At 37.3% G+C, this 16,573-nt stretch overlaps 1 protein-coding gene across 3 annotated transcripts in view; it reads right to left on the minus strand.

Moving 5' to 3' along the window:
* The window catches only part of RASA2 (RAS p21 protein activator 2), a 124,305-nt gene that overhangs the window by 21,890 nt on the left and 85,842 nt on the right, over positions 1-16,573 (minus strand). For all 3 annotated transcript variants that reach the window (XM_069563683.1, XM_069563672.1, XM_069563692.1), the window contains exons 10-17: positions 14,001-14,157; positions 11,338-11,486; positions 9,129-9,243; positions 8,564-8,638; positions 8,001-8,124; positions 5,057-5,163; positions 1,630-1,713; positions 1,096-1,173 (exon numbers count right to left, since the gene is read on the minus strand). In XM_069563683.1, coding sequence (XP_069419784.1) covers positions 1,096-1,173; positions 1,630-1,713; positions 5,057-5,163; positions 8,001-8,124; positions 8,564-8,638; positions 9,129-9,243; positions 11,338-11,486; positions 14,001-14,157 — 889 coding nt within the window. The remainder of the gene's footprint in view (positions 1-1,095; positions 1,174-1,629; positions 1,714-5,056; positions 5,164-8,000; positions 8,125-8,563; positions 8,639-9,128; positions 9,244-11,337; positions 11,487-14,000; positions 14,158-16,573) is intronic.

Genomic DNA, 16,573 nt, shown 5'->3' on the forward strand with positions numbered 1-16,573 from the left:
CCGACTCTGTGCAACCCCATAGACGGCAGCCCACCAGGCTCCCCCGTCCCTCGGAATCTCCAGGCAAGAACACTGGGGTTGGGTTGCCATGTCCTTCTCCAGTGCATGAAAGTGAAAAGTGAAAGTGAAGTTGCTCAGTCGTGTCCAACTCTTAGCGACCCCTTGGCAGTCACCAGTGAAGCACACTACAGAACTTGAATGCAATCTTTAAAATCTGACCTTGTTAGTTTGGATTCATTAAGTGAGAATTGTGAAAAATAAGACAGTACTTTCTTCAAGCTAAGCTTAGATATACTTCAAAATAACTTTTCTTTACAAATTTTTAGGGTTTTATAACAATGGCGTATTTGTTTGGGATGACTCAGAACTAAAGACTCAAGAAACTAAAAATTTCTCAAAACACTTTCAGCTTCTAAGTATAGCAACTGTGGTTTGTTGTAGGCCTTTTGTTAGGATATGATATACTGTAGGCTTTCATACATATTAAATTAACTTTCCTCAGGTTACTAACCACAAGCCTATACTGTATATGAGATATTCAATAATTCATATATTTTTTTCCCGTGTCAATTAAGTGCCCACTTTATACCAGGTACCATTAAGCCTTTCTCCCGAGACCAGAGATCCTCAATCAGAGGCAATTTTGTTCCTCAGGGGACTTTTGGCAATGCTTAGAGACAGACATTTTTAGTTGTAAAAACTGGGACTATGCTACTTGCACCTAATAGTAGAGGCCAGCCCTGCTGCTAAACATTTTACAACACACAAAAAAGCCCCTCATAGTCAGGAATTACCCAACCAAATTGTCAACGGTGCTGCTGTTAAGAAATCTTAACTCTAGATATTTATAATTAGTGTTACTAAAAACACTGGCAATAGTAGCTGTTGCTAAAACTCATTTAGGTATTTCCATAGCTTAAAAACCCATAGTTATGTATGGAGGGAGAATGGCAGAAAAAGATAGCCTTTTTATATGTGACAGATAGTTTAAATATATTTTTTTAAACTGGGGATTGATTCCTAGGAACAATATAAAATGTTATTTCCCTAATGCTATTTGATAAGTTAATATTTCCAGAGTAAAACAATCATTACCTTTTTAACTGCCGTAATATATCCTTCTTCTTGAAACATTTTGAAAAATTCACACATGAATGTCTCTTTGAAACTTGACTAAGAAAAAAAAACACAGACACAGAACTTATATATGTTAAGTAAAGAACTAAGAATAAGGAATATAATGGGCTGTATTTTTAAGTTTAGGATTAGGGCCTAAACGGGTTCAATCATATATTTCAAAAGAGTTATGGGGTTTGGAGCTGAAAATTTCTCTCAAGAGCTGCCGGATGATTACGGCACAAAAAGATAAAGACAAGGCTCTTACATCTGTTAACTAGACTCTCTACCCCTTCTTAGACACATCAGTTTAAACGAAACTGTCTTCTTCAACAGGTGACTAAGAGAAGAGATTTAAAAGACAACTATCGCATTTCTCTCTATATATATATATAGTTTTTTGATTTTGCTTCGTTTTTAATTTGGAAGGGAGTGAGCAGTGAGGGAACAGGGATCATAGGGGTCAACAACATTTAGAAGTGTGAACACAAAACAATACAAAGTAACACTCACCTTGCTTTTGGACAGACTCCCCCAGCTTCCCAAAGTCTGAATAGTTTTTGAGATGAGAGTTAATGTTCTGATTGTCTGTGGATCCTAAAGAACATAGAAAAGACACAAAAAGTCTTGTTAGGTTTTCAAGGAATAGAATTTGTGTAAAAAGTAGAACAGAGTAAATGGGCTACACTGCTCTAAAAACAGTGCCTCAAAAATGTTCATTCAAACCAGTTAAAATAAAGCAAAAGATGGGCACAACTCATTGGACTAAGGAATTAAAAGACTAAAGAAGCCGTATGTAATCGACAATCCCTCCTGAAGTAAATATATCTAATGACATGTTACTTTGGAAAGTCATAATTTAATTAATTATTTTTTAGGGAGGGGTACAGTATGGTAGATGGGACTACCTAAAAAAATTTTATTTACTTTTGGAATGTCAATGGCATCTACTTCTTTCTACTTTATGACTTAAAGTGGCAATTTCCAAATTTTTTGTACTCAACCCACTTGTAAGCATATTCATAATCTTATGGCTTCTGTAATCAACTGTTTTCACCATGGAAGCAAAGACCTAACTTCAGCTTAGGAAATGAGAAATCATTCAGTTCATGTACGATTTTAGCAGAAAGTAACTATTTCAGTCTATAATCCAAGGTGTTTTCCAGGGCTGTCTGCTAGAAAGAGTAAATATAACTAAAACTGACCAAATAGTGTTCCATAACAAATCCTTGCTGCTTCCTTTTTTTTTTTTAATTGAGGTATAATTTACATACAGTGAAATGAACAAATTTTAAATGTATATAGTCTGGTGAGTTTTCATACATCCATACATTTTGTATAACTAATTCCTCTATCACTATATAAAACATCTTTTTTGTTCTGGAGATTCAGATAAACAATATCTGCCATCAAAAGACATATTCAAGAAAATTTAGATACAGAAATGCTTTCGTAAACTAAAGTGGTTGATATTCCTTAATATTTTAGTATCACCACACTGAAAATAGTGACTGTGAAGTGAAGAGATGGCTAAGGATGTAAGGCAATTCTGAAAAAAGAAGGAATATCTGAGATATGCTAGTTATGATATACTTATGAAATAGTTACACACCTTAATTATGGTTATTCAGAAAACATTTTAGCTACAACATCCAGGATTCCATTATATCTATAAAAGGTCCCTCTAATTCTCTGCCTTTGAAGAATATAAAATTCTTAACAATCTGCTAACAAGCTGAATTTAAACTGAATTTCATCAAGACTTCCCTGCTCAAGCTTGGGTAAAACTGCATTCATCTACTTATTCCTTAATCTTTTTCAATTGGATTTTCTTCCTTTCTCCTCTACTAAAATTGACTTCTCAAAATTCAAAGACCTTCTAAACGGTGGTTCTCCTCTTCAGTCACTCTAACTTTCACTACTGGTCCTGACAACGTCATCACTCTCAGGTCACCAGGATTATTCCATGCTCTCAGTTTCTACAGCATGAACTGTCTGTGCTGCTCACCTGGTGCTAGATTTATGCTTGCAGTTTTAGACTGTGTCGTATGTGTTTGCCTTATTTCCCCAATTAGAAGGAAAGGTTCATTTAAAAACAAACAATAAAGTTACAGGACAGTATGAAGCAGTCCTTCCGGCATACTGATTAGAAAGGTGACCTAAAATAGAGTCTGTGATTAGAAGGATTTTACTGCAACCCATCTGTTACAGGGATATGCAAATCCAAGTCTGAATACAAGGCAAGGTCACATGTTCAGAGGTAGGAGTTCTGTTTATGTCCAGAATGCCATCACGCTTTCTCTACTCCAAAGCCCTGTACAGCTTCAAGTAACAGAACCACAGAAAAGACAGCCCTATGAACAAAAGGACATTGGTCCACTGCAGCTACTCACAGATCATTCATTCTTTGACAAGAAAAGGTGTGTTACTACCACAGCAGTGTGGTTATACTCAAATCTCAAGTTAAATGAATGGCCAGTGTGTAGTTGCTAAGAGGAGAGGTGGCCTTCAGAGCCCAGTTTGACTACAAAACCTCGGTGTCTCCCCTACACTGTATTAGCAAGTTTCCTTAGGGGAAGGTGTGTCTTCCTCATCAATGCCTCTCCAGGGCTGAGCACAGCACTGAATATACTGCAGGTGTTCACACACCTGACCTGCTAAGAGGCAGTAAGGAACAGGGGTAAGCTCATAGTCTGGGAGGACTGAATGGGTCAGAATTCTCATTTAATCCGGTTCAAACTGAGTGGGATCAAATCGTAATATTTTAATTGTAGTCATACAATTCCTAAAGAAGTTCTTGAATTGTGGTTTTCTAATCTATAAATGGGGCTTCCCTTGTGGCTCAGCTGGTAAAAAATCCTCCTGCAATGTGGGAGACCTAGGTTTGATCCCTGGGTTGGGAAGATCCCCTGGAGAAGGGAAAGGCTACTCACTCCAGTATTCTGGCCTAGAGAATCCCATGAACTGTATAGTCCATGGGGTCACAAAGAGTAGGACATGACTGAGCACCTTTCACTTTATCTATAAATGAAGATTATAACAGAACCTACCTCATAAGGTTACTGGGAGAACTAAGTTACAACATGTAAAGTACTTAGGCCAAGGTGTAGTGCAAAGCAAGCACTAAATAAATGTTGGCTTTTATTATTATTACTTGCTACAAAAATCAGCAAAAATACAATTAGATAAGATTATAAAATGTTTGGAACATAAAAGGTTACAGACTTAGCAAAAATATACTGTATGAGAAGGAAAAAGAAACAGCAAAATTAAGGAGTTTTAAATGTTTAATATGGGGAACCTGGCGTGCTGCAATCCATGGGGCTGCAAAGAGTTGGACACAACTTAGTGACTAAACAACAAAATGTTAAGAAACATGTCAATCTACGTAGTGTTGATTAAGATTTAAGTAAATATGACTTTAGAACAAAAAGATTAAATGCCTTAAGTTTTAAATCTCATACATTTATAATATCTCAGGTGAATAAAAAGTAAATATGGAGATACCAAATTACATTCCAATGAGTTTCTACACCTTTCAGAAATGAGCCTCTTCAAGTGTCTGTGAGATTTAAAGATATCTGTAAGATTAAACCTACAACTAACGGAAGAAAAAAAAGACAACCCTGTTGTAAAGAAATTTACAAATGTACACAACAGCAGAGGGAAAAGATGATGAGCTCTCTTCCTACCCATCACCAAGCTGCAACTAGTACCAACACTGTGTTACTCATGCGTAAGTATCTTTTAACCACAAAAATAATGGGACTTTCAGCCTTTTCTGAAAGAATGAAATGGCTAAGGAAAATAACCAGTTATATTTAGGTACTGGTTATAAGAAAGCACAGCCAAGTGCAACTGGCCTTGGTTATTTTGTTTTTTCTTATTTTAATGACAATAAACAAAAATGGAATAAAGCTTTGAAAAGAACACCACTTACTGGATGATGAGGTCGCAAATGAAAAGTATGAGGTGATACTACTGCTACAGCAAAGAAACGAAGAAATACAAAGCTGCTCACTGCAGAATACTGAACATGAGGGTCATCTGCAGGAAAAAAATGGTGAAATGTCATGCACAAAACACTGAATTACAAAACGAAGATGACAAAAAGTACTGGAAAAAAGCATGTAAACTTAATAGGAGATAAATATAACCTGGCTAGTAAGAACTGAGTTGATGAAATGATAGTAATGGTTATGACCAAATTAAAGGGAAAAAATCCTATGACTAAAAAATGAAACTTGAAAAAAAATAGAAATAACAAAGAAAACGAAAGGCAAAGCTGCTAGGTTATGAGAAATACTTTAATTTGGAAAAATACCTCTTTCCTCATCTATAAGAAGAAACTCCTGAAATTACAACAACAAAAATAAAAGTATCTAGTATTATCCAGTACTCTTGCCTGGAAACTCCCATGGACGAAGGAGCCTGGAAGGCTGCAGTCCATGGGGTCGCTAAGAGTCAGGCACGACTGAGCGGCTTCACTTTCACTTTTCACTTTCATGCACTGGACTAGGAAATGGCAACCCACTCCAGTGTTCTTGCCTGGAGAATCCCAGGGACGGGGGGAGCCTGGTGGGGTGCCGTCTATGGGGTCGCACAGAGTCAACCCCATACACGACCTAAGCGACTTAGCAGCAGCAGCAGCAGCAGCAGCAGCAGCAGCAGCAGCAGCAGCAGCAGTACTATCCAGTGGTAATACTGAAGCCCCTAAGACTAGGAGAGGAGACTCTTCAGTTTCGGGATACTGTTTCAGTTCCCCCTCAGAAATCTTGATAAAATCAAAGGCTGTATAACAAAAATAATTAGAAATCTTTACTTTCAAAAATCTGCCATTACCACCTATAAAAATGCTGATGAACTGAAAACAACTTGTGGCTTTGATCCCTCAGCTACAGCTTTCCTTTCAGACTGGAGTCAACACTTAACACAACAGTCAATGAGATGGCAGAGACGCAGGTGGTGAGGTAAACAATGTCTGCATTTGGTGTGAGTAACTCTTCTGAGCCACTCAGCACGTAGTCACCAAGTCATTTACTGTGTAATTCTTTACATAATAATATACCAATATACTTTATGGGCTTCCCTAGTGGCTCATTGGTAAAGAATCCGCTTGCAATGCAGGAGACCTGGGTTTGATCCCTGGGTTGGGAAGATATCCCCTGGAGGAGGGCATGGCAACCCACTCCAGTACTCATGCCTGGAGAATCCCCATGGACAGAGGAGCCTGGTGGGCTGCACGCCATGGGGTCCCAAAGAGTTGGAAATGACTGAGCAACTAAGTACAATATACTTTATAGTGATATAATAACATTTGCTTCTGTGACTGCTTCCTCCCCGCTCCCCACCCGTCTTTCCAGGATAGTTAAGTACAAATGAGAAAATAATGCAAATATTTTATGAGAACAAAACTATCACTACTGGGGTCTATAGAGAATATGAAGACACGTTAGTATTTCAGGCCAACAAAGAGATAGTTAAGGAAATACATTTACATTTATTAAAAAAATCATAAAAATGTATTTTAGATTATCCATATGAACAAGAATTAAACAGCTAATGCATATTGAGGTCAAAATCCCTGGGTAGACTACAGTGATTAGTAACACATTGGAGTGGGTTGGGCCCAGGTTTGAGACCCAGCATGCCTGCTGGCCATGTCACGGGCCATTTGGCAAATCACTTGACTTCCCTAAACCTACGTTTCATTAACTGATGAAGGAGAACGTCCCTGCCTCATGTGGTGGTGTGCAGGTGAGAGAGGAGCTAATTCAGGCTAGCACTGTCCTGCTCACTAAGCCCTCAACATGGTTATTATGGTCTAACTCACTATTTAAAAATAAAATCTCAGCACTTCACCCTTCTATATTTTAATGTCTCTGCCCCCCACTCCTGCCCCCGATATTTATTACAAAGTCTGGGTTTAGTATGCTTATTTCAAGCCAACTGTTTACAGCCTTACTGTAATTAGCAAAGACGTCTAGGGTTGAATTTATCTACCTGTTAGGTAAAAAAGTCAGGCTCACTTTAGCTTTGGTTAATTTAGTGGAGGGGCAGATAACTGCAAACACCTATGTGCACATGCAGACTTGAAAAATATGATAAAGTAGCAAAATCGCTTCAGATGGTTACAGAAATAAACTTATAGTTTCACACAGCTGGCTAAGACTGATAATTTAAGTAGCTGCCTTATCTCCTTTACCCTCCCTCCATTACAAGCAGATCAGGAAAGAGCCATAGTAAATAAGTTTATTTACTTATCAGAGATGCATATAAACAGAATAATGCCAAGTACTGACAACCAGAGGTAGCAACTATTAATTTTATGAAATGTTTCTAAGCAAAGCTTGGACACAACTGCTCTTGCAAAATGAAAGCATGCCAGTTATTGATATATGTACCTCAAAATTCTAGGTATATTGCAACAGAGATGTTTCTAATGTCTAAAGTCATTTCTGTAAAAACCGCTCACCAATAAAACCTTAGCATTCTCAAACTGTCAAATCTAGTCAGTTGTATGGAACTAAAAATTCTCACTATTTTGAATGCATGCAAGTGGAAAATAGAGCTGGCACAAATGACAAAGGTGTTTTTATCTATCATATTTAATAGTCGTACAAGCATCCAGTATAAATGTTTGCTTATATAATAGGTAGTTTGAAATCTCTGCCTTTCTTAAAAATAGTGGTGATTTTGATTGGCATGTAAAAAGTTGCCATTAAATTAAATCATATATTTCATTAGTAAGCTAGAACTATTTTTAAAAACAAAAAAAAAAAACTGTACTTAAAACCTTAAACCTTTTACATAAACCAAAGACATAAGTCTACAGAAAATCATACAGTAAAAGATGGCATATTTTAGTAAAACAAGGCACTTACTAGGAAATCTTTGAGTAGCCATTTGCCTTAGAGAATAAAAGATATCACACATTACAGTGGGGCAGCTCATACTTGATTTGACAATTGTACTGAACAACTTGTCTACATAGTAGCGCAGATTCTCCTGCAGGGTTTAAAAAGGTGAACATTAAGATTTTTACTTTTATACATCTTCAATACCCTTTATGGAAAAAAATGCAGTGAAAATGAGATATACTAGTCTATCCAGTATTCTAAAGCTTTGCTTCCCTTCTCTAAATTCATTCAGTGAAAGGACAATTTGCATCCTGACCACATTTAATAAGTTAGATTTAGACTAGTTAGATATAAGAGGTGAATGTATAGAAGAAAACTCACAGGAAGCCACAAAGAATAAAACGATACAAAGAGAAATCAGGGAAACAGCATTCTGAAAACTAAATGGAAGGAATGCTGCTAATAGTATGGGCATCATGTAAGTAAAAGCACTGCTTCCCTCCAAACAGCATTACTACAACACAATGAGAGAGAGATACACCATTAAGACCAATGTTACCACAGTTGTAAAGATAGCAAAAGCTTACCTTATTATTTTCTACATTATCTCCCTCTTTCAATTTGATAGGATCAATTTCACAGGATTTTGAGGATTCACATATCTGGAAAAGAGGTAATTTTTCATTTAATGCTCTCTTCTAAATAATTTGGAAAAAGGAAACATTCATAGTGGCCAAAAAGTTTTTTTGGGTTTTCAATTAACAGCATAAGGAAAGTTTCTGGCCAATCCAATAACTGTTATTTTTCTGATCATACAAAATAATTATAAAAATTTAAACTATAATCAAGTTTAAAACCCTCATCCAGAGATAATGTATACACCTAAAGAACTATACCAAAAAAACTTTCACATATTTGAAACTCTAGCTACAATAAATCCGGTAAGGAATAAATAATTATGTAGGGTACATTATAATGTGCATTCAACTAAAAATACATTAAAGGAAAATTAAATCATCTATTTTACTTTAGTGTTCAGCCTTATGTTTTCAGGAATGTATGAATGGATATGTCATTCATATCACCAGATCACTTGATGGAAGAGACACTATAAGAATGACAAAATATTATTATCTGAGGTATATACTGTACCTCATCTAGAATAGGTTTTAATGTTACTTTCAGGTAGTGCCCTCCCACTATTTTCATCATCTCATCCAGGCATCGAGTAGCCAAGGAGTTTCCTCTAAAAATTGTGTTTGCATCTCTGAAATACAAACAGAAACAAGGTAAAACCAAGTGCAATAAACAAAGGCTGTGAAATCAATAAGGCATTTGACTTTGATCATGTACACAATTTTAGTAATTTTTACCAACCGTTTAAAAGTTTGTTACTCTAAGGATTTTCACACTTACAAAAATCCCTTAACAAAAATATAAAAAAACAAGCTAACAAGAAAAGCAACCTGTATTCGGACTACAAAAGTAGTGTGTCTCTAAAACAAGTGTTAGACTTGATAGGAACGGGAAGCCATCTGATTGCTTTTAATATCACACGTGCATCAGTTCAGTTCAGTTCAGTTGCTAAGTCGTGTCCGACTCTGCGACCCGTGAATTGCAGCACGCCAGGCCTCCCTGTCCATCACCAACACCCAGAGTTCACTCAAACTCATGTCCATCGAGTCAGTGATGCCATCCAGCCATCTCATCCTCTGTCGTCCCCTTCTCCTCCTGCCCCCAATCCCTCCCAGCATCAGTCTTTTCCAATGAGTCAAATCTTCACATGAGGTGGCCAAAGTATTGGAGTTTTAGCTTCAGCATCATTATTTCCAAAGAACACCCAGGACCGATCTCCTTGCAGTCCAAGGGACTCTCAAGAGTCTTCCCCAACACCACAGTTCAAAAGCATCAATTCTTCAGCACTCAGCTTTCTTTATAGTCCAACTCTCACACCCATACATGACTACTGGAAAAACCACAGCCTTGACTACATGGACCTTTGTTGGCAAAGTAATGTCTCTGCTTTTTAATATGCTATCTAGGTTGATTATAACTTTCCTTCCAAGGAGTAAGTGTCTTTTAACTTCATGGCTCCAATCACCATCTGCAGTGATTGCGGAGCCCAACAAAATAAAGTCTGACACTGTTTCCCCATCTATTTGCCATGAAGTGATGGGACCAGATGCCATGATCTTCATTTTCTGAATGTTGAGCTTTAAGCCAGCTTTTGCACTCTCCTCTTTCACTTTCATCAAGAGGCTTTTTAGTTAGTCTTCACTTTCTGCCATAAGGGTGGTGTCATCTGCATATCTGAGGTTATTGATATTTATCCCATCAAACTTGATTCCAGCTTGTGCTTCTTCCAGCCCAACATTTCTCATGATGTACTCTGCATATAAGTTAAATAAGCAGGGTGATGTACTCCTTGACGTACTCCTTTTCCTATTTGGAACCAGTCTGTTGTTCCATGTCCAGTTCTAACTGTTGCTTCCTGACCTGCATATAGGTTTCTCAAGAGGCAGGTCAGGTGGTCTGGTATTTCCATCTCATTCAGAATTTTCCACAGTTTCTTGTCATCCACACAGTCAAAGGCTTTGGCATAGTCAATAAAGCAGAAATAGATGTTTTTCTGGAACTCTCTTGCTTTTTCCATGATCCAGTGGATGTTGGCAATTTGATCTCTGGTTCCTCTGCCTTTTCTAAAACCAGCTTGAACATCTGGAAGTTCATGGTTCATGTATTGCTGAAGTGTGGCTTGGAGATTTTGAGCATTACTTTACTACCGTGTGAGATGAGTGTAATTGTGCAGTAGTTTGACCATTCTTTGGCATTGCCTTTCTTTGGGATTGGAATGAAAACTGACCTTTTCCAGTCCTGTGGCCACTGCTGAGTTTTCCAAATTTGCTGGCATATTGAGTGCAGCACTTTCGCAGCATCATCTTTCAGGATGTGAAAGAGCTCAAATGGAATTCCATCACCTCCACTAGCTTTGCTTATAGTGATGCACATGTGCATATCAGGGTGATATATATATATATATAATGGATAAGGGGAAAAAAATCTGTCCTAGTGTTTTATTTGTGACACGTGAATCATTACAATGACAAAGCAAAGATTAGGAACAGGAAATTTTGACACCAAGTGGGGAAAAAAAAAACTTCATTAATTATTAACTTTACTGTTGGTGGACACTGCTTGTTAACTTAAACAACTGCCTTTTATTACTTGCTACATAGTCCTTTTAGACCGCTCTACAGAAAGGCTGGTCAATATAAAAGAACTGAGATTGTGAAAAATTTTGTTAAATTAAAGCCCAATTTCAGTGGCACATAATTAACACTTAATAAAATAAAACTCTTACTGTGTTTCCTTCAAGTCTAATTCCGCCACTGCAGTGGCAAAAGGAACAAGTTTATCATGGTGGAGCAGCAGTCGTACAAGGGGCAAAACAGCATCATTTTTATCTCGACATATTTCACCCAAAATGTAAGCAGCTGAGGCAGATATTGGCTAGAATACAGAAAGGTGGAAAACAAGCACAAAATCAGAGAAGCATGATTAAATGTTCAATCACTATCCATTAACAAGTAATTCAAATATGCTCATTAACTATAATTATTATATAGTATAATATTTAATTTTTAAACTTTTTTTTAAAAAACTTTTTATTTTGTACTGGGGTATAGCTGATTAACAAACAATGTTGTGATAGTGTCAGGGGAACAGCAAAGGGACTCAGCCATACATATACATGCACCCAATCTCCCTCAAACTCCTCTCCCATCCAGGCTGGCACATAACACTGATGAAAATAATTTCCTAATTTTTTATCAGAGATGAAATTTGGACCAGATATTGGTATATGGTACTCTGGTTCAAATAAAACACACAAAAACGTACATACACATAGAGTATGCGTGTGTATACCTAGACACACATATCAGTTCAGTTCAGTTGCTCAGTTGTGTCCGACTCTGAGAACCCATGGACTGTAGCACGCCAGGCCTCCCTGTCTATCACCAACCCCCGGAGTTCACTCAAACCCATGTCCATTGTGTTGGCGATGCCATCCAACCATCTCATCCTCTTTTGTCCCATTCTCCTACTGCCTTCAATCTTCTCCAGCATCAGGGCTTATCCAATGAGTCAGTTCTTAGTATCAGGTGGCCTAAGTATTGGAGTTTCAGCTTCAACATCAGTCCTTCCAATGAAAACTCAGGACTGACCTCCTTTAGGATGGACTGGTTGGATCTCCTTGCAGTCCAAGGGATTCTCAAGAGTCTTCTCCAACACCACACCTCAAAAGCATCAATTCTTTGGCGCTCAGCTTTCGTCACAGTCCAACTCTCACACCGATACATGGCCACAGGAAAAACCATAGCCTTGACTAGACGGACCTTTGTTGGCAAAGTAATGTCTCTGCTTTTTAATATACTATCTAGGCTGGTCATAACTTTCCTTCCAAGGAGTAAGCGTCTTTTAATTTCATGGCTGTAGTCACCATCCACAGTGATTTTGGAGCCCCGACAAGAATAAAGTCAGCCACTGTTTCCACTGTTTCCCCATCTATTTCCCATGAAGTGTTGGGACCAGATGCCATGATCTTAGTTTCCTGAATGTTGAGCTTTAAGCCAACTTTTTCACTCTCCTCTTTCACTTTTATCAAGAGGCCTTTTAGTTCATTTTCTGCCATAGGGTGGTGTCATCTGCATACCTGAGGTTATTGATATTTCTCCCGGCAATCTTGATTCCAGCTTGTGCTTCTTCCAGTCCAGCGTTTCTCATGATATACTCTGCACAGAAGTTAAATAAGCAGGGTGACAATATACAGCCTTGACGCACTCCTTTTCCTACTTGGAACCAGTCTGTTGTTCCATGTCCAGTTCTAAATGTTGCTTCCTGACCTGCATATAGGTTTCTCAAGAGGCAGGTCAGGTGGTCTGGTATTCCCATCTCTTTCAGAATTTTCCACAGTTTCTTGTCATCCACACAGTCAAAGGCTTTGGCATAGTCAATAAAGCAGAAACAGACGTTTTTCTGGAACTGTTGCTTTTTCGATGATCCAATGGACATTGTCAATTTGATCTCTGGTTCCTCTGCCTTTTCTAAAACCAGCTTGAACATCTGGAAGTTCACAGTTCATGTATTACTGAAGCCTGGCTTGCAGAATTCTGAGCATTACTTTGCTAGCGTGTGAGATAAGTGCAACTGTGCGGTGTTTGAGCATTCTTTGGCATTGCCTTTCTTTGGGATTGGAATGAAAACTGATCTTTTCCAGTCCTGTGGCCGCTGCTGAGTTTCCCAAATTTGCTGACATACTCAGTGCAGCAGTTTCACGGCATCATCTCTTAGGATTTGAAAGAGCTCAACTGGAATTTCATCACCTCCACTAGCTTTGTTCGTAGTGATGCTTCCTAAGGTCCACTTGACTTCACATTCCAGGATGTCTGGCTCTAGGTGAGTGATTACACCATCGTGATTATCTGGGTCATGAAGATCTTTTTTGTATAGTTCTTCTGTGTAGTCTTCCCACCTCTTCTTGATATTTTCTGCTTCTGTTAGGTCCATACCATTTCTGTCGTTTATTGAACCTATTTTTGCATGAAATGTTCCCTTGGTATCTCTAATTTTCTTGAAGAGATCTGTAATCTTTCCCACTCTATTGTTTTGCTCTATTTCTTTGCACTGACCGCTGAAGGCGGCTTTCTTATCTCACATATATATAGTTTTAATAAAATTTGATACTCTGGAATCTTTTTCTCATCATTTATAGAATTATTTTAGCCTTTTCATATTGGGCTTCACAAGAGGTTCAGTTGGGAAAGAATCTGCCTGCAATGTGGGAGACCTGGGTTTGTTCCCTGGGTTGGGAAGATCCCCTGGAGAATGGAACGCTACCCACTCCAGTAATCTGGCCTGGAAAATTCCATGGACTTCCCTATAGTCCACGGGGTCACAAAGAGCTGGACACAACTGAGCAACTTTCACAGGACTATTAAGTAACACATAAGATTTTTAAAGTACCTGAACATCTGGTGATTTTAGCAGCAGTGTTTTCAAAGGACCATAGTACTCTGAAGGAAGCACATAGTCTTCTGTATAACATATATTTAATCGAAGGGACCCCAGGTCATCAGTTTTAGATGACTTGTTTCCATTGTCTCTTGGTTGTAGCAAGTACCTAAAGAAAAAATACAATCAATTCTATGCAATGATAATGTACATCAAAGCTAGAGAGATAATTAAACAACTAAGCTATAAAAAAAAAATCAGAAAAGTCAGTATTTAATGTTAGGATAATTCATTAAGTAGCAGAGTATTAATTTTCAGAGGCTAAGTAGTGGCTGTAAATGGAACTAGGAAACTAAATATAGATTTTTATCCAGGAAACAAAAAAAGAATAGATAATACAAAAGTCAAGATCTCAAAAGGATTGAGTAAGAGTTTGATTAGCCTGCAGGTTAGGAAAAATATTATAAAAGATTGAAAATCCAATGTATTATCAAAAATAACACTTTACTAACTAAATTTAAGAAAGATACATTTGGTTAAAATAGATAAGACACACTATAAGAAAATGTAAGTGATCTCATTTTAAAGTAAATCCTATATTGTAAAAATTTGAACTTATTTTTTACGAGTAAGTGGTTGAAGGTTTATAAAGAGTTTTTTATATTATTAAAGGATTAGCACTGCAACTATATTGAAAACAATTTCAGCTGCAAAAATCGGATTCACATGAATTTGTAGGCCCAAAACCAGAAATCTAACTTAAAGACTATTTGTCATGGAAATTTAAAAATCATACAAAAGAAAGAAGAGCAGAATACTGAACTTCCATGTACTCGTCATCTAATGTTACTGATTATCAGTTCAAAGCCATTATTGTTTTAGCCACATCTCTACTCACTCCTCCCATCCCACTTACTCATTATTATTTTAAAGCAATATACAGGTGTTTTCTAATTTCATCTATAAATATTTTGGTATATATAACTATAGACATTAAAAACTTCTCAAATTTACCATTATTCACTCAGTATTCAAATTCTCCTGAACTTACTGAACAGTTTTTCTAATAGTCTATTCAAATCCAAGTTCACAGACTGTAATTGGCTGATGGATTCAAACAATTAAGAAATCAGATAATTTATCTATAGAATTTTCCAGTCTTGGGACTATGTTAACTCTATCTCCCATGGTATCATTTAACATATTCTTCTGTCTCCTCTTATTTCCTGTACACTGGAGTATATTGGATACTGGAGTATACCTAGGGGCTTGGTTGATTGAGATTTGATATTCTGGTAGGAATACATTGATAGTATTGTGTAGTTACACCAGGAGGCACTAATGTTATTATTTTCTCCTTTTTGTGATATTTCCAATTATTGATGATCACTGCCAAGAGTCATTAATCTGCACAGGTTTCAAAATGAAAACTATAATTCTATCATTCTTCCTTCAATCATTAGCCAGAATGCATTTTTTTTTTAATTTTTTAATTTTTATTTTTACTTTATTTTACTTTACAATACTGTATTGGTTTTGCCATACATTGACATGAATTCATCACAGGTGTACACAAGTTCCCAATCCTGAACCCCGCTCCCACCTCCCACCCCATATCATCTCTCTGGATCATCCCCATGCACCAGCCCCAAGCATCCTGTGTTGAACACAGACTGGCGATTCATTTCTTACATGATATTATACATGTTTCAATGCCATTCTCCCAAATCATCCCACCCTCTCCCTCTCCCTCAGAGTCCAAAAGTCTGTTCTACACATCTGTGTCTCTTTTGCTGTCTCACATACAGGGTCATCATTGCCATCTTTCTAAATTCCATATATATGTGTTAGTATACTGTATTGGTGTTTTTCTTTCTGGCTTACTTCACTCTGTATAATCAGCTCCAGTTTCATCCATCTCATTAGAACGGATTCAAATGTATTCTTTTTAATGGCTGAGAAATACTCCATTGTGCTTTTTATAAAGAAGTCAGTAGTTCTGATATTTACTTCTGACATTTACCACTTATGTCCTCCCCTAATACACTAACTTGATTAAAAATAGGAGAGGAGGTTTTAACAGAATACTAGCGTTGAGAAGGATATGATAAAGATAAATGAGAACAGAGAATTAACCAAGCAACATTTAAAAAATGAAGGAATGGTAATATGAGAAGAAATTATATAGAAATTATAGCACTACCCACAAAAAAGGAATTCCTGTTTCAGAAAACCAAGCTTCAGAACTTCTACTCTCTGATTTGAGAATAATGATGTAAATAATTTGCCTATGGAAATAACTGGAAATAAGCCTGTCAGCAAAAACGACTCGAAGTGCCTCTGATGGAAGTCTAGGTGGCAGATCCCCAATCACTCTGACGTGGGCATCACTTTGGTCAGTTCCCACGGTGTAGCATGTATGTGTACAGGGCAGTGTAGTATGTTCTGTAGCTCTGCAAATTCAGATACCTAGTTCAATCAGCAGACCTAGAAGTGAATCTGAATCGCAATGACGGAGCGGAGACTAGTATGTTTAAAATAGAAGGCCAATTACTAAATTTATGGAAAGAAATACTGCTGACAAA

Source organism: Ovis canadensis, chromosome 1 (genome assembly GCF_042477335.2).
Source record: "Ovis canadensis isolate MfBH-ARS-UI-01 breed Bighorn chromosome 1, ARS-UI_OviCan_v2, whole genome shotgun sequence".
Classification (NCBI taxonomy): Eukaryota; Metazoa; Chordata; class Mammalia; order Artiodactyla; family Bovidae; genus Ovis; species Ovis canadensis.